This window comes from Channa argus, chromosome 7 (assembly GCF_033026475.1).
Source record: "Channa argus isolate prfri chromosome 7, Channa argus male v1.0, whole genome shotgun sequence".
Lineage (NCBI taxonomy): Eukaryota > Metazoa > Chordata > Actinopteri > Anabantiformes > Channidae > Channa > Channa argus.
In genome coordinates this window covers 6,892,641-6,914,993 of record NC_090203.1, presented here as the reverse complement: position 1 = coordinate 6,914,993, position 22,353 = coordinate 6,892,641, and the positions used below count along the sequence as shown (strand labels likewise).

The 22,353-nt window shown below is 39.9% G+C and overlaps 1 protein-coding gene and 1 long non-coding RNA gene across 3 annotated transcripts in view; one reads left to right on the top strand and one right to left on the bottom strand.

Annotated features, from left to right (window-relative positions):
- LOC137130833 (protein argonaute-3) overlaps positions 1-22,353 on the top strand; it is a 31,702-nt gene extending 9,349 nt beyond the window's left edge. The window contains exons 2-19 of one of the 2 annotated variants that reach the window (XM_067511435.1): positions 944-1,115; positions 1,415-1,535; positions 2,363-2,571; positions 3,487-3,623; positions 5,987-6,121; positions 6,229-6,316; positions 6,742-6,889; positions 7,080-7,199; positions 9,060-9,182; positions 9,976-10,109; positions 10,711-10,895; positions 11,204-11,363; positions 11,509-11,599; positions 11,726-11,920; positions 12,331-12,465; positions 13,028-13,129; positions 13,377-13,576; positions 13,716-22,353. In XM_067511435.1, the coding sequence (XP_067367536.1) occupies positions 944-1,115; positions 1,415-1,535; positions 2,363-2,571; positions 3,487-3,623; positions 5,987-6,121; positions 6,229-6,316; positions 6,742-6,889; positions 7,080-7,199; positions 9,060-9,182; positions 9,976-10,109; positions 10,711-10,895; positions 11,204-11,363; positions 11,509-11,599; positions 11,726-11,920; positions 12,331-12,465; positions 13,028-13,129; positions 13,377-13,576; positions 13,716-13,824 (2,564 nt within the window). In that variant the 3' untranslated portion in view covers positions 13,825-22,353. Of the gene's footprint in view, positions 1-943; positions 1,116-1,414; positions 1,536-2,362; positions 2,572-3,486; positions 3,624-5,986; positions 6,122-6,228; positions 6,317-6,741; positions 6,890-7,079; positions 7,200-9,059; positions 9,204-9,975; positions 10,110-10,710; positions 10,896-11,203; positions 11,364-11,508; positions 11,600-11,725; positions 11,921-12,330; positions 12,466-13,027; positions 13,130-13,376; positions 13,577-13,715 lie in introns of both variants that reach the window. The other variant, XM_067511434.1, reaches the window with a different exon arrangement.
- LOC137130836 (uncharacterized) lies at positions 2,594-13,806 on the bottom strand. Its single transcript, XR_010914903.1, has 5 exons — positions 13,665-13,806; positions 13,458-13,553; positions 10,689-10,890; positions 6,226-6,326; positions 2,594-3,590 (listed from the first exon to the last, which is right to left on the bottom strand). It is a non-coding gene; the product is annotated as an uncharacterized lncRNA (long non-coding RNA).

Below are 22,353 nucleotides of genomic sequence, written 5' to 3'. Positions count from 1 at the left end.
TCTACACTATCACATAACAATGAATCAAGAAAACTTTGTTTTATAACATTAAAAATTAGGGTTTTTTTGTTGTCTAACAGAGTCACATTACTTATCTTAGGTGTTTTCTGACTGTCTACATGTTCATGGCATTATTAGAGTGGCAATATTGCTGTTTAGTTAATTTCACTGTCCTCAAAGCTACTTTATTTGCCAAATTTTCCACTACCTGTTTCAGATGTTGCAAGCGTGCTCAGTCAGTACATGTGTGTGTATTTGTGTTTACAGAATACCCACTGCTCTCTGTTCAATGTGTGTGTGCAGTTTTTGCTGTCGAGCTGTTGGTGCACCATTAAATGTCAGGGGTGCTGTGGTGGTAGGGTTTTTCCTCACGGATGTGAACGGTTAATTTTGCAAGTGACTTTATTCTCCAGATAAATTTTTATATCTGGACTTTTTGCGTGAAGAAAATTATATTTAAATAAAATTGTGACAAGTTATTAAGAGTGTGGGGTGTGCATGCGTGTGTTTGTTGTTTGATTCAGATGTGAAAATGTGTTTATTCATGTTCTTTTGCCCTATACAACACTAAATATTTGGAATATCATGATATTTCAGTTTTTTTTTTTTTTTTCCCAACGTCTGACATTGTGTGTTGTGTTGAGTGCACACAAACGTGTGTGTGTGTGTGTGTGTATGCGCGCACATGACCTTTTACCATTAGGTGTTTGCAAACCACTTTTACAATAGTTCAAAGGAAGAGAAACTGTATTGTACTTGACATCATAGTTTTCCTTTTTATCTTTGAAGGCAACAAATGTTTTTGACTAATATCAGTATCAGGAAATTTAATATTGTTTGATGACAATTCTCAACAAACTAGTCAGTTATGTCAATTTGCTTAATATGACATGACTTGCTCACTTTGCTCTTTCTTTCTTTTCTATTTTTTCTCTCCTCTCAGGAGCCGTTGGGGCCCAGTCCCTGTTCTCCATGCCTCGGCGGCCTGGCTATGGCACCATGGGGAAGCCCATCAAGCTGCTGGCCAACTGCTTCCAGGTGGAGATTCCCAAGATGGATGTCTACCTCTACGAGGTGGACATCAAGCCTGACAAGTGCCCACGGCGAGTCAACAGGTAGAAGGGTCCTTCTGGCTATTATCACTGAAACTTCTAAACCTTCAGTCAGGCCATTTAGACTAAGAACATGCATTGAAAGGATCTCTATTATAGAGCAGTGTGGAGTAAATGAGCACACAGGGTTGTAGTGCCTTACTGCTGGATTTCAAAGTAGACGTGGATATTAGGATTAAATCAGTGACCTCAAAATTAAAGCTGGTCTAACTAATGAGTTGATTTGTTACATTCTCTGTCAAGTGTTAAATATGTCAATATTTTACAAGATACAAAAAATGGTTTTTGCATGTGTTGTACAGGGAAGTCGTTGACTCAATGGTGCAGCACTTCAAGGTGACAATCTTTGGGGATCGCAGGCCAGTCTATGATGGAAAGAAAAGCCTGTACACAGCAAACCCACTCCCTGTGGCACCTACAGGGGTGAGCTGAAAAAAAAAGACAACAAATGCAAACACACACCATAAGCCATTTTCCCATTTTAACACTACAGTGTCTGGAGAAGTTGTCCTTTTAAACATCACACACAGCAGGAGGTTGACTTTGAGACGTGTTCACATGGGGAAAAGCTCTGCTTGGTTTCAGTAAGGGTAGCACCTCTTCAGAATGTGCAGGCGGCAACGCACGAGACAGAATGCATACTGCAACGTTTGGTTATAGTACATCGCAGCAGCACTAACTGGCTGACAGACACATTAGACAGGACAAAAAGAAAAACTCACTGACTTAGTTAACAGAAGGGGAAAGAATGTAGGCGTCAATAAATGGAGTAAGTCTTTAAGTGGCTGTTAATTCCTTTTAGAATTTTTATGTGAACGCAAAGACACTTAAACACAGAGCAGCTCCAACATTAATACCAGCCGGTGGTTTTAATTAACAAATATTACGTTTTTGATAAAAATTCTAATGCATTGTTAAGGGTTTACCATCTGTAAACCCACATAAAGTGGTTACAACCAGCTCCACCTTTATCAACGGGGGTTTCTTATTTTTTATTAGTTACTGTACGTATGTGTTTTGCCATGATTATATAATCAGTGTTATGTAAAATACATTGTTTTCTTTGAGAATTACTTCTATGTTTGTACTACTATGTAAATTGTAGATACACTGCTTAGTACTTTTACTTGCTTGATACACAAACAGTGTTTTCAGATACACAAAGTACTTAACAAACGCCACTAGAAACCTATTTTCAGTAAGTGAGCTAACCTCCCCTGTGCTCTCCTGCTTTTTCTTCCCTGTCAAAGGTGGACCTGGATGTCACTCTACCAGGCGAGGGAGGGAAAGATCGTCCCTTTAAAGTTTCCATCAAGTTTGTTTCTCTGGTCAGCTGGCACATGCTCCATGAGGTGCTGACTGGCCGCAGCATGCCTGAGCCCCTGGAGCTGGACAAGCCCATCAGCACCAACCCCGTACATGCAGTTGATGTGGTCCTGCGACACCTTCCCTCAATGAAGTGAGCCAATGATGGTTTTGTTTGGCCTATTTTTTATTAAATGTTCATATTTCAGTATTAACAGTTTTATTGACAGGAGGAGGCAAAAATCTGAGGATTTATTGTGGCTAGTAGATCATTAGTGGCCGTGCTAAACAATTATCTTGCAAAAGCTAACCTAGTTAAGAAAACTGCCCGTTTATCCTTGACTTCTTACTAAAACCCAATCTTAAGTTTAAACATAAAGTTTAAAAAAAAATTGAAAAAGAAACCCATCAAAACAAATGATCTCTCCAATACTCTGTAAATTACATACAAACACTTTGATCCCAACAGAAATCAAACATAGCTTATGTGGGCTCTCACAAAGTGGCATATTTGACTTTAAACCATTTTCCACACCATTTGTCACTCAATTCCCGAACCCAAAGGACAGCTTAGTAGAACACAATATCACCAGCGCTTTAATAAAATACTTTTTCAAACCAATATTAAAATATTTTATGTCGAAACCTTTAATTTGGCTTGCAGGTGCTCAGTATTACATTGGCATCTTGACACATTATCAATCTAGGACTTGCGGAGAAAAATGTTCCCATCTACAAATAATAATGTGTCTCTTGGGAAGAGTAATCAGAGATTGATGGGTCCAGGCAGTTTCAGCACACTCTCATTTCATTGATGTAGTTTCAGGCCTTACTGAAGAGCAGCTGAATGCCACATTGTGTAAGCACATATTAACCTACATTTTCAAATCAGGATGTGTCAACTGGTTTTTAATTTCCTGTCATCTCTTATGCCCTTTGCTGATTGCCCCGTGTGCTATCCATTGGTTTCTTGTGTCCTTAAGGATCTTTGATTACTGTTACCTCCTCATGTTCCTCCTCCTTAATTCTCCGTGCTCTTTTCTCATAATTGCCACTTTTCTCCATGTAGGTACACTCCAGTTGGTCGATCCTTCTTCTCTGCTCCAGAGGGCTATGACCATCCCCTGGGGGGTGGGAGGGAGGTTTGGTTTGGCTTTCATCAGTCTGTGCGCCCTGCCATGTGGAAGATGATGCTTAACATTGATGGTGAGACCCAAATTACACTCTTTTCCTTGTTTTGATTTTGCTGCTGTGGCTCATCAGAGCATTATGGCCTCACAGCTTTAAAAGTGTAGTGTAAATATAACAGCAGTTTTCATTGCTTACAGCTTTAAAAATGTTCAAATATGTTTATTTTTGTAGATATGGAAAGCAAATGTATCTTCTCTTGTACGATCAGAAATAATTTTGAGAGAATTGAATAATTAAATGTATAGAATTGAATGTCCTGGAGCTTCCATAATACCAGCTATAAGCAAGCCATTTATCATAAGCATACCATTTGCAGATTTGTTTATGATCAGTTTACTCTCGTTTGTTTGTTTGTTTGTTTGTTTTGCTTGTTTTAGCAAATTTAATAGATATAAATGTAAGATTACAGTTTCAGCGAACATGTGAAAGTTATATTTTATTGGAGTTGAATAAGGTGTGGAGTTTACTCTCCAGGATCTTGGAGCCTGAAGTTGTTGTGCTGTGCTAGGGGACCAGATCATTTTTTTATGAGGCAGCACTACAAAAGAGAGATTTTTTTTTTTTTTGAGGGAGAAGAATGTGCTTTACCATATACATGCTACAGTAGGTTGTTGGACACCAAGGCTGTGTTGCTAACAAGAAACAGTTTGTGATAGTGTCTTAGAGAAACTTGGGGGAAGGTGGGTTCTTGGCTGGATGGAAACTAACTTGTCGGTTGCTGTGGAGACAGAAAGCAGCTTGTGTTTGTGTGTGGTTGTGTTGGAGCCTGCATGAGTGAGACTGGTGGGTGTTGCTGGGGTCAGGAGGGTAGATGTGTGGAGCATTTCCTTGAGACGGCTTTTGTTTATGTACAAATGCTTGAAGACTGCACCTGAATCATTCCCTTTTTTCCCTGAATTTCTTTTTGTCTGTTTTTCCCACCCTCTCCTCCTCGCTTCAAAACATATGTCTAGCTTTTCAAAAAAGCAAACAATACAGAGCGTTTGTTTCTAAATGCTTCAGTACTGCATTCTGTTCTAGCCAAGCAAACTAGTAAACCCATTTAAATTTATTCACTCTGCCTTCCACACTCAACATCATGAGTGGATAAAAGGACCTATAGCTACACCTTAAATAACTGTTTTACATTAACACGACTGACTCATCGACACTTCCACACACACAGAAAAATAACACGCAGTGTTTGGTTAGGAAAATTGGGAGTGATGTCACTTCCTGTCAGTAGTCCAAAGCTCTCATGTCAGGCTCTCGGGGCAAACTAATGGTCTAAAAGTTTGTTTACAGTGACCCCGTTTAAATGGACTTAAGTAACCAGGTTACAGTCAGCTTTCCTGGGAAAGCTGAATTCTTAAGTATCATGTATACAGGAAAGCTGGTTTCCGAAATTCGGGGTATGGGATAAGGGAAACCTGGTTACCCCAGGTAGATTTCTGTCAGAGAGCGCCAATTACTCTGCCATGTATGCATGAAGCAGCTTTCTAATCCTCTTTCTCCAACTGCGCCTGTGCCAAACCAAAAGCTGCAGAGTGTAAGAATGAATGAAAGGAGAGATCATTAACATGTTAATGGGGTGATGCCGCCTCTTTTTTGAAATGAAGGTCTGACAGAAAATTGAATTTACACAAATTGTCTGGTAGAAGTCTAAATAAGTCCATTTACCCAGTGGATTTCTAAAATTCAGACTCTTGTGGATCAGCTTCATGTGTCTTTCGTTTCTCTCCCCCTGTGCTCTCACTCTGCCGTCACACAAATAGACAGAGAAAGAGAGAGAAAAGTCAAAAAGCATAGTTTTCCATCAATATACAGTTAAATTCTGTGCACCAGGCTTCTAAAATAAGGCCAAGGTGGAGGAGAATTCAGGTTAATCTTCTGCTGCATGTATACGCAGATTTCCCATAACCAGGTTACTTGAGTCCATGTAAATGCGGTTAATGCAGCCATCAGCCTTTGTGTCAGGTGTCATTTAGAGATGTGTGCTTGCAGTGTTTCTGACAGACAGGACCTTCCTCAACAGCTTCCTCAACCTCTGAACTGCACTCCCTTTATCTCTCTATGCCCTTTTAGGAATATTTTTTCATCTTTCTTTGTGGTCATGCCATAGTATCTTAGAGTTTAATGTTTTTTTTTTTCATGTTGTATGTCTTGAAATACTTTTTCATCTATTTAATTTAGTTTATTGAAAGCAAGCATTATTTCTAATAAAGGGGGACCTTCCTGTGTTTGACATGTTCTTTTCAGCACAGATTTTGCACTGCTTGAATTACACTTTTTTTTTTCTTTTATTTATTTTTTTTAACAGAATCAAGTAGTTGTAATTCAGAGCAATGTGATATCTGTGTGTGTGTGTTTCCTCAAAATATCATTGCTTTATCTTGCAGTGTCTGCCACTGCTTTCTACAAAGCCCAACCAGTGATCCAGTTTATGTGTGAAGTGCTAGATATCCACAACATAGATGAACAGCCTCGCCCTCTTACGGACTCGCACCGTGTCAAATTCACCAAAGAAATTAAAGGTAATGTCAGGAGGTGTTTATTTGTGTGTGAGAAAGAAGGAATTATATCAGATGACTTAAGAAGTTGTGCTGTTAATGCTACTCCAACACACTATATTACTCACCAGGTTTGAAAGTAGAGGTGACACACTGTGGAACAATGCGGAGGAAGTACCGCGTCTGCAACGTGACCCGTCGACCTGCTAGTCATCAGACGTGAGTCAACCTAGGGTGGGCGAAGGAACAGGAGAATCAGGGTGGGCTATGTGGATGTGATGGGAGTAGTGAAAACTGGCCACTGAAAATGCAATCGCTAATTAACTATAAAAACAAAACCCCAAAAAAACTGATAGTAGCTGACTCATGAGTCATCTGACAATGATGTGGCAAACATTAGTCATCCATCGTGAAGTAGCCATGCAGAGGTCAAAATTGTTCTGTGTAGAAAACCATACTGTTTGTTATTATTGATATACCTTTGTCACCATGCAGCCATCCAAATGAATGAGTCATATTTATGCCAAGATGCTGTTAAAAATGGTATGCATAAAGATATGTAGTGATGTTTAAAAAGTGATTGCGATTTTTGAAGGTAGATGGCAGTAAGGCTACATGTTGACAAAGTATTGTTTTCTCTGCAGGTTCCCTCTACAGTTAGAAAATGGCCAGACTGTAGAGCGCACTGTAGCCCAGTACTTCAGGGAGAAGTACAACCTGCAGCTTAAGTATCCACATTTGCCCTGTCTACAGGTGGGCCAGGAGCAAAAACACACCTACCTTCCTCTGGAGGTGAGAGAAAACACCCTCTTATTTTTTTATATTTTACCTTTTTGTTAGATTAAACATAACTATGAACACACAGGTATGATGAAAGCTCCCAGGTGTTGTTGTGTATCAACTGCATAAATATGAAGCAGAGCACCTGCAGAATAAAGTAAAATTATTTCAAGTGTATGCTCCAACGTCTGCTTCTTCTCAGGTGTGTAACATTGTAGCTGGCCAACGGTGCATCAAGAAGCTGACAGATAATCAGACCTCCACTATGATCAAAGCCACAGCTCGGTCTGCACCTGACAGACAGGAGGAGATCAGCAGGCTGGTAAGTTGTGCAGACCCCTTCCCTAATCAGGTTTAATAGAGACAATGCCATAAATGTAATGTTAGTATTGATTAAGCTGATTTTAAAAAAATTATTTCCTAACAGACAGACAAAACAATTTAGTTTCTTACTAATATACCAGCTAGAGATTAAAACTGTTATTTTAGTCAGTTGTCATTTAGTTGCATATGGGTTTTTTTTTTTAATTGACTTCCAGATGAACCAGAAATAAATTGCTTCATTAAAAGCACCGTAAAAAATTAGTAGTCTTGTGTTTATTGTAAACTGTATGTTTTGTTGCAAATACACTTAACATTTTGCATGTTTAGCTCATATTCCTGCTAAAATTCCAAAAATGTTTTGCCAGCTTATCATTTAGAACTACGAAGAGCTTTATCAATTATACTACATGCAATTAGTACCATGTTAAATGCTTCCTTTGAAAAAAGGTCTTTGTATTTGGAAAATAATTGGAATTTATGAATCTGTAAAATAAAATGTTTACTGTGTTATTTGTTGTTTACTGTAAAGTCACAGTATGCAACTTAAGCTGGTGGTAGCAGCAAAATTAATGCCACTCCACCAAGCCGTCCCTCTCTCTGCTCCAGTATGTACATACTGCCACATGCTGCAAAGCCCTTTCGTGTATTAGTCATTATCAAATTCTACTAAATATTAATATTACAAAGCTTAATGTTTAAGTGGAAATCGTTAAGGTTCTGATTGATTAGAAGGGAGAGCACTCAAAAGAATTTATAAGATAATATCTCTGCACTGCTGCCAGTGCCGTTCAATGAGTCTGACTTCATGGGACGCATTCAATGCACCTCTCTACAATGAAACATATTTTGGAACACGTTTTTACCTAAATTTGTTTGAAAGAAATGATTTTTGTGTTAGTTTATTAGTTAATAGTTATTAGTTATTAGCATGTCTGCATCTTATCAATCACATTTTAGGGATTACAACACATAACATCTACTCTCATGTGTAAAAAAACATGCTCTGCATAACACCCCCCACAACTGCAGCTTCACTGTACGCCAGCTGCAGACAAATACATTATAGTCATATGTGTGAATGTTAAAAAGCAGAAAAGAATGAAAAAGCTCATAAGCTGCATTTGCCAGAACTACAGCTGGGCTGAATGTTTTTTTTACTTTTTTGATAGGAAGCACATTTACATTACGTTAGTTAGCTGGTGCTTGTATCTAAAGTGAACAACAAGATCAACACAACGTTTAGAGTCTTGTGCAAGCACAGTTTGACTTGTGGACCGGAGGAGACGGGGAACAAACTCTGCACCACAGCAGGCTCAGAACCACAGCGACCCAATTTGTTTTGGCATGTTGCCAATTTCTCATTCCATTTTCTTCCTATATATAAACATTGTAGAATATAATAAAAATTGCATATGGAAGTGTAGTATAAATGATAAGAGTATTTAAAAAAACAAAAACAAACACTTGGCATAGTGATAAGCATTGTCGAGATCATCTTTTTTTATATATAATGCTCATTGAAATACTGCTCAACTTGTTTTTAAGAGGATATAGAGCTGTGTCATAGCAAACCAATTTTGCCTTCCTACATAGCAATCACAAAATAATTGTCCATAGTAGTTATTCATAACTATTTAATAAAGACAGTTTGCTTCATTTATAAGTGTATTATTGTTCCTCTCATCTAACTTGAGGCAAGAAAGCAAATTTGCTCGTTTTACATAAAGCTTAGCACTTTCAACTAAGAAACGAATGTGACAAAAGACACATAAATTGAACAAACGGCAGCACAATATAACATTTTATTGCACAAATGGCCTGACCCTGTCTCTAATTTCCCCACTTCTATTCCTTGCAGGTGCGCAGTGCCAACTATGAGGCAGACCCATTTGTGCAGGAATTCCAGTTCAAGGTGCGCGACGAGATGGCCCACGTGACGGGGCGAGTGCTACCCGCCCCCATGCTGCAATACGGCGGCAGGGTGAGCACAGAGCACTTTATGGTACCCTTCCTTTAAATCACGCCCATTCTATCTGTTTGTCTGACATGCTTTCCCCTTCTTCAGCCCTTTTCCCACTGTCTTTAAGGGGAACTAACTCACTGGCTTCTGTTTGAACTTCATGGTGTCTGTCCTTTTCACTTATTATTTGTGGTTGAGTCTCAGCAACACAAACTTGTATTGGCCTTAAAGATAATTTCTTTTTCAAAGAAAATACCTTTAAGACAAAAAATGCTTTTAGCCATCTGTTCCAAGGTTAATTTGAACATAAAATTAGAATGGCACACAGGTATATCCAATGATTGCCAGCACACCTCTTGTTTATATGTTAATGAACAAGAGGTGGGTGGGAAATATCTTTTATTATTTTACATCTGAGAAGTGTGAGAACTGTGGCACCATTATGCTCACTATGCTGACCATGGCATAAACATCATATTTTATCATTCTGTAGATTCCAATACACAGTGCATCTAAATAGCTTTGCAGTAGCAATTAGTGTTCATTTGTTTGAAAGATGAAGGCTTCACTGAGAGGTGAGGCTTTTTGTAAATGCATGTTTCTTTTTCCAGTGTGAATTTGTACAAACATTAGTTCTAATAAATTTTTGTGTGCGTGCGTGCGTGTGCGTGCGTGTGTGTGTGTGTGTGTGTGCGCGCGTGTGTGTCCACTTGTGTTTCTGCCTGTTTAAGTGTGAGTCTGTTGGATTAGTTTGAATGTGAGTGTTTACCCACATAATCTGAGTACATGTAGTGAGACTGCAATGTTGTTTCAGAACCGCACTGTAGCCACACCCAGCCACGGGGTGTGGGACATGAGGGGAAAGCAGTTCCACACCGGGGTGGAGATCAAGATGTGGGCCATAGCCTGCTTCGCCACACAGAGACAGTGTCGGGAAGAAATCCTCAAGTATGTTTACTGTAGTCTTCCAATATTGTTGTCGTTGTTCTAGATTTAATGGCATGGGTTAAAAAACATTTTTTATAATGTTATTCAAAGCACATATTTTGCTTTCTTATTAATATTGATGTTATGTATAATATTGTATATGTTATAGAAATTCAATTTTTTTATCTCTACAATTTTTAAACTGGTATGAATTATAACTATTGCAAAAGTTATAAGAGAAGGGTCTCTTCCCTCAGCAGTGTTCAGAACGATGCGATAGCGATGTTTTTTAGTTTTTAGTTAATACCAGTTCACATTCATGAAAAAATGACTGTGGCATTGAAACCTACCCTAAAAGGTGCAAACTGCTGTATGCTTTGCAAACACATTGGAAAATGTCATGATACCTCTATGCACTTTCATGCTGGCATTTGAAATACTAAGGCATAATTTGGCAGCTTTAAAGTTTTCAAAATGTAGAATGATGACACCATATCAAAGTGGATATCGCACCGTAAACACTTCACAACCTTAGTGTAAACAAGGATACTGGCATTAAAGTGCATTTAGCAACGTTTTTATGATTTTATCCTTCCTTACCCTCTGCTTCATCCTTGTGTAGGGGTTTTACAGACCAGTTACGGAAGATTTCTAAGGATGCTGGGATGCCTATTCAGGGACAACCGTGTTTCTGTAAATATGCCCAGGGAGCGGACAGTGTGGAGCCCATGTTCAGACACCTGAAGAACACATACGCAGGACTGCAGCTCATCATTGTCATTCTGCCAGGAAAGACTCCTGTCTACGGTTAGAAAAAGAATAAAAAATTAATTTAATCTCAATATGGCTGTGGTAAAGACACTGAGAGAGCTGGTGCAATATTCTATCTACTACATCTTACTAATACATGTAAAAAAATAAATATTTTTTTTTGTAGTAGGGTAATTACTTTTCTTAATCTCTATGTTTTTCTTGGAGTGTGAGCTTTTTTGAGTGTTTGTTTGACTTTTATCATTTATTCAAAACTAACAAATACAGAACAAATTTTGATGACTTTTTTTTTTAAATTCACTAAAATGTGTTTAATCTTTTTTTTTAAAATCACGAACCAATAGCTGAGGTAAAGCGTGTGGGAGACACCCTCTTGGGCATGGCCACTCAATGTGTTCAGGTGAAAAATGTAGTGAAGACGTCGCCTCAGACCCTCTCCAACCTCTGCCTCAAGATCAATGTGAAGCTGGGAGGTATCAACAACATCCTGGTGCCTCACCAACGGTCAGTCACGCTCCCTTTCATCATTATTGAAAGTGTTCCAGATATGCTTTTATTTTTTTAATTCCCAAAAAGATTTTGTCAGTTTATAAATCTGTCATGCACATGAATGTGTCCTGATATTGCTTCTACTTCTTTCGTTCAACAGACCATCAGTATTTCAGCAGCCAGTTATCTTCTTAGGTGCAGATGTTACACATCCACCTGCTGGAGACGGGAAGAAGCCTTCAATTGCAGCAGTGAGTTTTTTCTTCATTCTCCAACTGAAACTTTGTCTTGCTTGTCATGTTGATCAGATTTCTCCTCTCTGCAATCTGTCATCAGTCCCTGCTCACTGCCCTCCCTCTCCCTTTCTCGCTCACCAGGTGGTAGGCAGTATGGATGCCCACCCGAGTAGATATTGTGCCACTGTGCGGGTCCAGAGGCCCAGACAAGAGGTCATCCAGGACCTGGCCTCCATGGTGCGGGAATTGCTAATTCAGTTCTACAAGTCAACCCGCTATAAGCCCACCCGAATCATTTTCTACAGGGATGGCGTTTCAGAAGGCCAGTTCAGACAGGTCAGCTCCTGCATTTTTCTTTTTTTGTTTTTTTAAAAACTAATTTCACATAGAATTGGTTAGAGTTAGTGTGAATTGAATGCCAGACACCAACCAAAGGTCTGCTGAGTTTGACCTCCAGAATTTTCTATACTTTTTTTTTGGCCATAAATAGAAGGATTGTAGGATGTTAGTGCTCACACAGGTAGGTACAGTATGTGCATATTCCAAAAATATGTTAATTATAGATGATTTATTGAGAAATATTTTTCGGTGGGGAACAACATTTCCAATGTCAGGTATTTGATCAGCCACACATGATCCTACAGACAAACTCTGGCAGAGATGTCATCCCTACGCCTACACCTTGTATTTAAAATGTCCCTACGATACTGTGTATAGAGAACACAGATTAAATCTTTCTTCCTCAGGTGCTGTATTATGAGCTGCTGGCCATTCGTGAGGCCTGTATCAGCCTGGAGAAAGAGTACCAGCCAGGCATCACCTACATTGTTGTGCAAAAACGCCACCATACACGCCTCTTCTGTGCCGACCGCAACGAGAGAGTAAGTTGCCACCACACACAGGGATGTTACCCAGTACAATGTGTTATGTGTCGGTCCATATTCTTTTTTTACGTTCTGTGCCAGTACGGTTAAGTACTTGAAATGTGCCTCCTTAATTACCCTTTGTTGTCAATTGGACTGTTCAGCCTCCTAACCCCTGTAATTGCATTTGATTAAAGCATTAGGGCCCAATGCAAACCGAGAGCTCTAGAGTGGCACTCAAGGCCCCTAGAGTAAGAATCAACTAGTAACAACCTTATTTTCAGTGCAAGTGCTCTCATTTGAAGTATTAGGCTCTCTGGGGCATTAGGCTTTTCATTGGGTGATTTGGAAGCACTTGGTGAACCTTTGCCTGGGTCGGTCCATTCTTTTTTTTTTTCTTTTTTTTTTTTAACGGTTAGAATTTTAATCTTGACAGCGCCAGTGCTTTTAAAGTTATGTCTGCTGTTAATGTTCCACTGCATTTTACACTTTATGGACAGTTGTTTCTTTTGTTTTGATGCGAAATGGATAAAAATAGTCAAACTGCAGTCAATAACTGTCCTAATTTGGCTTTTGTCAGGTTGGACGTAGTGGAAACATTCCTGCTGGTACCACTGTGGACACGGATATCACACATCCCTACGAGTTTGACTTTTACCTCTGCAGTCACGCTGGAATACAGGTCAGATCAAGTTCAGAAATAAGTGTTTTTTTCTTTTCTCATGATTATCTCAGTTAGATAGATAGGATCTGCCTTTTTTTCGTGGCGATTTTCCACCTTTACTTTGTGTTAAATAAACAGCAACATGTCTGCACCAACCAGCTAGACAAAAAATGATGTACTGGGACCTATAGTTTCTCTCATGTCTCATAAAGTGGTGATTAAGCAAAGAATCTTAAATCTGTATCATTTAATTGTCTAATTCCAGGGCACCAGTCGCCCCTCCCACTACCATGTACTATGGGATGACAATTGTTTTACCGCTGATGAGTTCCAGCTGCTCACTTACCAGTTGTGCCACACCTACGTGCGCTGTACCCGCTCAGTCTCCATCCCTGCGCCAGCCTACTACGCCCACCTGGTGGCCTTCCGTGCTCGCTACCATCTGGTGGATAAAGAACATGACAGGTGAGCCGAGTAAAAACAGGCTCTTTGTTTTCCTAGCAATTGCCCTGAGTTACTTGTAGAAAATGTGCCTATTTTCTTGTATACATGCCATTGTTGTTCGTCAGCAGTCATAACTGAATCTCAGCTCTCCATTCTGCAGTGCTGAGGGCAGCCATGTGTCTGGTCAGAGTAATGGTCGGGACCCCCAGGCGCTGGCCAAAGCTGTTCAGATTCACCACGACACCCTGAGGACCATGTACTTCGCCTGAGCTACACCAACCCTCCCCAACCTTTGGCACTCACATACACCGACATACACACAACCATACACACCTGGCTTGCCAGTCAAGGAGTCCTCATAGGTGCAAGTCCTGCCCCCCCCCCCCCCCACACGCCTAGTCAATCCGGACCTGACACTGTGCAGAGGAAAGCAGGGAGGGGAGGAGGCACCCCCACACTGGACTGAGGATGCACACGCTGCTTTAAAAACAAACAAGAGAGAAACTCAGCACTATTATGCAATATTAAACCAGCCAACCAGTTTATTTTTACCTTATCACGGCCCCTGTTCATTGCCCCTCCTATCTCCTCTTCCCTGTTTGTCTTCTTTACTTGTGGCCTAGTAGCTGTTTGTTTTTACTCCTCCTGTTTTTTTTGGCACAGTTGTTCTTTCTTTTTAGTCCACTAATCTGCTCCTTTGCCATCTACAGTACCTCAAGTTAGTTTGAGCAGCAGCACTTTGACATTCTGTCAGTTTTCCTGTAGTTTGTTGTTGATATTCCCCCCGTGTTTGTTTGAAATGAAGGAGCAGAGAAGGAAGGGTCAGACTCTTTAGTTGTTAAAGTGGTGTCTCATTTTCTTTTTTGGATGTAGTTATTTCATTGGACGAGAGGTCCTCCCAATTGCCACTTTTTCTTTGTCCTCTTGTTTCCTCTGTTCTGTCACTTTTCCACATTGTTTGAAATCACCAGTTGTTTGGAGCAACATGATCTTTTGAGCACACTGCCATCTATTGGTGACGGGGTATTAAAGCCCTCTTCAAGTCCCAACGAGCGATTGTTGTCTAATAAGGTTTTAGATACGTTTTGATTTATCTTTAACAGTCAGCTGTCACTTTTAAACAGGGGCAGTTTATATTGACTGATATATCAGTTGCAGCCATCTATTATTTTATTTAAAGTATAACACTGTTTAGACTCTCTGTGAAACATTTTTATGATTCTAACTTTTTAAAAATCATTTAAGCTTGTTTTTATTCTTAGTAGTTGTCATGAATTCTCTTCCCTCAGTACTTTATCTCACATTTCCCTCTCCTGAGTTTGAGGTGGTGGTTAAAAGAGATCATGTCAGTGGTTTTCTGTGCAATAATCAGCTGAACGAATCGATAAAAATTTGGGGGACTTAAAGGACTCAGACGGTTACACAGTCACACATTTCATTTGAAAGCAAGTGTCCTCGAAAAGTTTGCTACTTGCAAGGCACTTTCATGTATTCCTCTTCTGAAAATGATTGAAAAGCATGTTTTGTTAGTTTGCCCTTGCTGTTGGGCAAAAATGGTGCAGTTTTGATGATTTTTTTTTTTTTTTTCATGTTTTTACTTGAATTGAAGGATTTCATGCGCCTCTGTGGTTTGAGAATACTTTATCATCAGCAGGTATAATTTTAGAATTCCTGATCATTGATTTGCTAATGAGGCTGATTTTCTCAATTCCTAATAATTACCTTTTTGGAGAATAAAGCTTTTCACCTGACAGCAACAAGGTGGAGTCTAAAGGCCATAAAGAGGTAGTATTCAAGTGCCTGGTGGGAGTGTAAGCGTTTGATGGTAAAAAGCTGCATAATTTATCATAAGGGCCCTGTTTCAGTGGGTAAAAGAATAAAAAATATATTCCAACAAATGGACAGTATAAGACAGTTTGAAGAAAGAAAGTTTCACCTGATGCCTCTTCTCAACAGCCGTCTACTGACTTTTCTATACATCTCATTCAGATCATCCTAAGATCAATATATATTGTGTTTGCCTATACAGCAGTGTTAGCTGTTGACTGCTTCAGAGCAGCATTCAAGCAAAGCAGGCCAAGTTGTCTTTTTGCTTACTATTCACCAGACATGGATCCAGCTGCTATTGTGTGTGTGTTTTGTACCTAAATGGTCAGTTTCATTGGCACAGACGCTACCTGGATTTTTCATTGGATCCAAGTCCATGACTAGGTCTAATTCCTGTCCATGTGACCAGCCTAGACCTGGGCCTGACTTCAGAACAAAGCAAGGATTCAAGTGATGACCAATCTTCGCAGTAAAAGTACAGCTGACTCGATATGTAGTAAATGCTTATCTGGGTTATGGTCTAGTCCCCACTTATCACCTCTATGCTGCTGATGACCTGAAGCTTGTCCAGGAGGTTGTTTTTAAAAGTAAAATGCACTAAAAGAAGCATGTGTTTCGGAACTGAACACAGGCATGGTGCTACTCTGTCTGAATTAGAATCTGAAGCTGAACCTCTTTATGAGCAGGTGGGTAGAGTAGGAAACGGTAAACCTCACTTACTGAAAAAAGGAGAAGTTCCCATTGCTGTGGTTGGTACAGGGAGACGTAGGATTTCCCCTAGTAGTTATGGTACCTGTAAACGGTGCATTGGCAGATGTTCCCTCGGACAGTGAGGTATAAAGTAGAGTCCTGCATCCACTGACTGCCTTTCACAGGCTAGCCTTTCAGTGTGGAAGCCAGTGGCTTTGAGCCTTCATGATTTCACTAATGTCTGAAAGCCTTTTTAAAAAGCCAGATTGAAAGTATATTTGTACATTTTAAATTATGTAATGCACACCACTTATTTTTGCTAACAGAAAAAAAATGTAGTCTAATTATTAAGTTTAGTAATAAATGTATCATGATAAGTAATGGTTAAAAAGGTATAATAACAAAGTTTTATTGCAATAGACTGTTGAGTTGTTCTTGTGTCACTGTTTTAACGTATAGTGTATGTGTGATCAGTGGTGGGGTGTTGAAACTAGTGATGTCTGTTTGGACTATCACACTGTTATCGATAGGGATGTGGACCGCCTCTTGCTTTGCTGTTTGGGGGGAAATAAAAAAGCTGCAAGACGTTGAATGCTTATTCCTCTCCTTATTATTTTATTTAGGTGTTCGTACAATTGAAGGTTTGTCAAAAGGGAGAGAATCTCAAATATTAACATACTGTTCTCCGAAAAGCGTTGAACTAAGACATCACATCCCTATTTTCACAACAAATGTTTGAATAGAGGACAAGTTGGTTTATATATATATCGAGTTTCTGCTCTTGAATGTCCTTGGGTTTTCTTCACGTGGTGCTGACGCCTGCTCCTTATCGAGAAAGGGAGTGAAAAGGAGTAGGCAGGTGGTTTTGAAAGTGTTGTTTATCCATTTCAGGGACATGTGTGATCAAAGAATAAAGTAACAAGTGGTAGTACTTCTCCATTCCTTTTGTGTTAGAGCCCGGGGGATTTACGCTGGATTGCAACTTCTTTTGCTTTCCTCAGACTCTCTCCTTTCCCAAGCCAATTCATGCGCTCACAAAGTGTTGGCCTCCCGGTAAATCTGCGATGTGACAAAACTTGTAATCTTACTGTTGCTGTTGTTCCTCTTTGCTCCCAAACATTTACTCCCGTGCGTACATTCCACGGCCGTACAATCCCATCCGATCCCCCTGGGAGGCGTAAGAAAGATTTGAGCAAAAGGACGGTGTGGTGGAATCCAGTGAGTCCTGTGACTCTTTCAAGTATTGTGTGTGTGTGTGTGTGTGTGTTTGACAGTGAGAGAGAGATTTGGAAGGAATCAAAGCTGGTCAGTGTGTGGCAGGTGATTTTTGGAAGTTGAACAAGTTGGAAGGTTGATTTTGAGAATTGGAACCCATTTCTTACTTGTTATCTCTGCTGTCTGTAATGGATGTTCAGTTTGTGTATAGCCTACACTCTTAAGGGCAGTTGAACACATGTTTACATAGCAGATGTGTTTGCCTACCTTAAAACTGAAATGTCATCAGCTCTGCTTTGCCAATGTGAGCTAGCGGAGATGTGACCCAACAAGAGCAAGGTCATGTTGGGCATGTGGAATTGAATGCTTGAAGGGATACGAAAGACATTATTTGTCTGGCCAATTTTTCCTCAGCAGACATCTACGTTACATCGTGGGGTAAATGCCTTGTTTGTCCTTCCAGTTCTATTAAAAGTACTTGTGGGATTGGATTGAAACGAATGGCTACATTTATCTCACATCTAGCAGCTACCTGTGGCCTTTGGCTCTCAATTAGGATTACTAACAATAGTCTCAGGTCTTTTTATGGGAGCTGAAGAACAAACGGCTTACCCACCAAAAATGTCTGGTGAAGAAAAGTAGCCAAACTTTAACACTTTAAAAGGTCAGTTTCTCCCTTCTCAAGTGAAAGTAAGGGTGTATTCCATTTTGAGTAATCAATCAACATACCTGGTTTTGGTTGCTCTCCATTTGTAGGGGAAGGTAGCAGTGGAGTGAGAAAATGTCCACAGAAAGTGCCTTTTCTCTTGATGGTGCTGTAAATCTGAAAGAAAATGTAAAATCAAAGAATCTCCTTTTCAACAACACATTGCAATGCAGGTATGGCTGCATTTTACACAAGCGCACGCACGTGCACACACTCACACTGAACTACTTTTTGGTTTTGTTTTGTTTTTTATGTAGAGATGGCAATGCAAACTCCTGTTTCATGTGTTTAGACATTAAGCCTACATAGAAATAAATTATATGCCAAGTATCGGGTTGTGGTTAAGCTTTCGCTTCTTAGTGCATTTAGTGTCTTGGACAAATGGTGTTGTTGGTACAGTGGGTGGCGGGGTGGTTGGGGGTCATAGCTGACACTAGTGTGGTGTGACACAGCCCAGCCCACGAATGACAAACATAGCACAGCACTTTACGGACTGCCGCTCTCACTCAGACACGTAGCCAAAAGGTTTCAATCTCTCCACTCCTTTTTCTTCCCCCCCCCCTAAAAAAAATAAATAAAGGAGGAAGAGGATGCACACCTCAGTGTAAATGAGGAGTCGAAGGGATGTACAAATGAAGCAGTCGGTGATTAAAAGTGTGCCTCATGCTCTTGTGACTTTGTTGTTGGCTCAGTTGAGTCAGCCCGCACTTGGGTGGTGGATTCCCTCTGGAACAGCAACTCAACATGTTGGTAAAGCTAGGGCTGGGTGTCAAAATGGGATATCAGCACCTCCCACAATTTAGGAATCAAAATTTTGAAGCTTCCTGATGTTAAATCTAAACAAGTATCCCAGGAGTTTTGAAAAGAGTGGATTTTTGCACTGACAAATTAATAGAATCTTCTTGAAGGGCATTTTTACTAAGGAAGGCAACATAAGTCGGTTCTGTGCAAAAGCTTGGGTAGTCTTTCACGTTTTTGCACTTGGCACAATGTGAATTTCATTTGAAACATTTTCCCACCAATAAACCAAAACGACAAAGAATTTAAAAAATCCTTGAAAAGGAGAGCAGATCTTTATTTTTAAGTAGAACTTAAGAACTCAACGGGAGATTTCATTTGGCACATTAAATTGATTTAATTCCAAAAGGCACACACCTGTTTATCGAAACGCCCACGATTCAGACTGCGTACCTGAGCATAAACCAAGCAACAAAGTATCCACAACAGCATTTTATGGTGACGGATAGATCAGGGCAACGGTATAAATCTATTTTTAAAGTGTGTATTTCCAGGAGCAGAGCTGTCTCAATAAATGTAAAATAGATGAAGTTTAAAACAGGAGTCTAACTGGCCAAACTGCTTCTGAGCAACAGCTCAACACCAGTGATTGTAGCAGCATCATGCTTCTCAGCAGCAGGGACAGAGAGAGACAGTGATTAGGTTGAAGGAAGGATGAACGCTGCCAAATACAAAACGAAGCAGCACCACAGTGACCCAAAGCATACAGCCAAGAGTGCCTTGAGTGGAGAGACCTGTAGATGGCAGTTCACATATACTACACATCCCATCTGATAAACTTGGCGACGGTCTCCCAGGAAGGTTAGAATGAACTACCCAAATTCACACGTGGTAGTACGGAATTGATGGTGTCAATACTTTTATAGAGGAGAATTCTAATTTACATTTTCCCCTGTAATTACGGCTCATTGCACGTTGATTGGTGGGAAGTAATAAATATATATATTTGTTACAATTTTATGTGCAAAAGGAGTACCCAAACATTTTGCAGCAGGAAAAAAAAGAAAAACGTGACAAAAAAAATCCTTCAGCCTGTTGTGCAGTTAAGTGTGTGACGATAGACAAATGTTGAGATTAAATTGACAGAACCAGTGTCAGTATTGAATCCTTTCTCACGATGCCCAGCCCTAGTAGCAGCCCATGGCATTTTGTTTCCACCTTAGTGCAATGCCCTGCCATGTGTCTTGTCCCTGACGGAGGGAACGTGTGCCCAGCAGTATCCCTGTCTTGAGCTGGTTGGGTGTCGACTAAAAACTGAGGGTGGTCTGCAGTTCTGTGGGTACCTTTTCAGTCCAGGGGGTGAAATCTTTCTATTACAAGAGATCTCAAAAAACACTGCACCTCACTTACCTTGGTATGCTGCATATGTTATACTACATAAAAAGAATACTGCAAATTGCTTTTATTATGACATATAATGCTTGAGTAATGCCTGATTGCGATATTCTTATAAGTAACTATTTTAGAGTCAAAATACGTATAACTGTAAAAATATTCTCTGTTTTGTCTTAAAACGTATTCGATTTTGAAAAATTGTTCTTGAGCCGAGTTTTATTTTGTTGTCCTATTTAAATGTGTTGTTCTTTAAATATATATATATGAAATATATATATGCGGAATATTTTATGGTGTATTTATTGAGAGTGCATTTAAGCGGCTGGAGTCTCCGCATCATATTGCAACATGGTTGGGGTGCGGAACCAGGAGGATGAGGCCTTTTAGTCCCTCTCCCTCCATGTTGACACTTTACTCTCCTAGACACGCAAGCACAACAATATGGAGGGGGGGGTGCGAGGTGGAGGAAAAGCAGGAGGTGGATTTGATGAAGTTCTGACTTTTACGCGTCAATTCCCTCTTCTCCTTTTCTTAACATTCTTTACCCTCCACTCTTCTTTTGCGACCTGAGAAGGCCAAAGCCAACCCCTACATGTTGCAGCTCATCTCTGATGAAGGGAACCATTTCTGAACCACACTGACTTAAGTGTCAAATACCTGACCTTTTTATTTTTTTTTCCCCCCAACCCAAGCTGCTAATTGGTACGTGAGCTATGTAAATTCCCCGAGCCAGTAAAGGCCAGGTAGGAGAGCTTTTAAAAATAAATAAATAAATAAATAAATATAAAAAAAATACCAGGGGAAGGAAGGAAAGATGTTGGAAAGGCTGAATAATTAGAATTGGGGTGAAACATGTAGCGTAGGTGTCGCTTCTTTCCTCTCCTGTCATGATGTTTTTTTGTTTTTCTCTTGTGCCGGAACATTTTACAGCAGGAACAGGTCTCATTCCAAGAGAAATGACATGTCTCAGCCTTAAAAGTGTTCTTACATGATCGTCACAGTTATGTGACCTCGTACTGCCTGTGTTAGGGGGCTTACCTGTAAAAACGAGCCTACGTACTTGATCTGCCCTCCTTTTCCCAACGGCGTCCTTTACTCTTCTCGTGTAAACCACTAACATTGTTACAGATCTTAGTGAACTCTGGTGTACGAACAAGTGTAAGCATTCGAAAACAATACTGTCCATTTATACTGATGTCAGAACAGAAGCAGGTCTGGGTCAAATGGCAATTGGAAACGGTTCTTGGCAGGTGCTGCACCCAGATGAGCAGCACTTTACTAATTCTGACATAGTCATAAATTCTGACATGAAAACGTGTGTTACACTGTAATTTGCATAAACGTATCAGTTGTTGTTGTGTTGTCATACAGTTAATTGCTAATCCAAAGAACAGTGTTTTCAGATGCAGGTTGACCCAGGCCTGACGAGAACCAGGAAGTTCCCCAGAGTCCTGTATTACAGAGACCTGTGCCTGTATAATGAACCATGGATGAACTGTGTTGTGATGAATTGCTTTTTTTTCTTTTCTTTTTCTTTTTTTTTTTTTTTTTTTTTTTTTTTTTTGGTTAAATTTCTGTTGGTTGTCCCTCACCCCAACGGAGGATCAGAGACATGGAGCTTTTGAGTGTTGTCACTCCTGTTCCAAAGCAAATGTGCCCTTTTTTGCCCATTAAACCAAAATATGTTTGGTTTAGTAAAAGTTTACTGTGATGTTTACTACCATGGCTGTTTAACCATCAGATGTTTAACCTGTTTTCATCCCATTAGCATTCCGATAACTACTTTGAACCAAATATTGCTGAAGAGATTAGGCTCCTGATGCCGACATTCGCTTGTATACACAGTGGTTTTTGAAGACAGATATTTGACATTGGCCAAGGATTTAAAACCTTTTATGTGCAGGCTGATTGTTCAGATCATATTTTTCCAGTGTAGCATCACTCATGTCAGTCTTATTTCAAACTAGTGATCTTGGGTTCTGATACCTCTGAGCGAGGCACCAGCAAACAGACGTACACGCTGAACAGTGAACCTTCACCACCGGATGATCCACGTCTCAGTCTCTCTGTATGTTGCAAAGGCTCTGTTGTACCAACAGCTTGATTCCTTTCAGTTTTAATGTCTTTCTTTTGTAACTCTCTTACAGGTTGTTGGCATTTTAGTGTTGCTTTGCTTCAGTTTGAAGTGTATCTTTTACTAATACTTGCAATAAAATGCTTTGCTTTA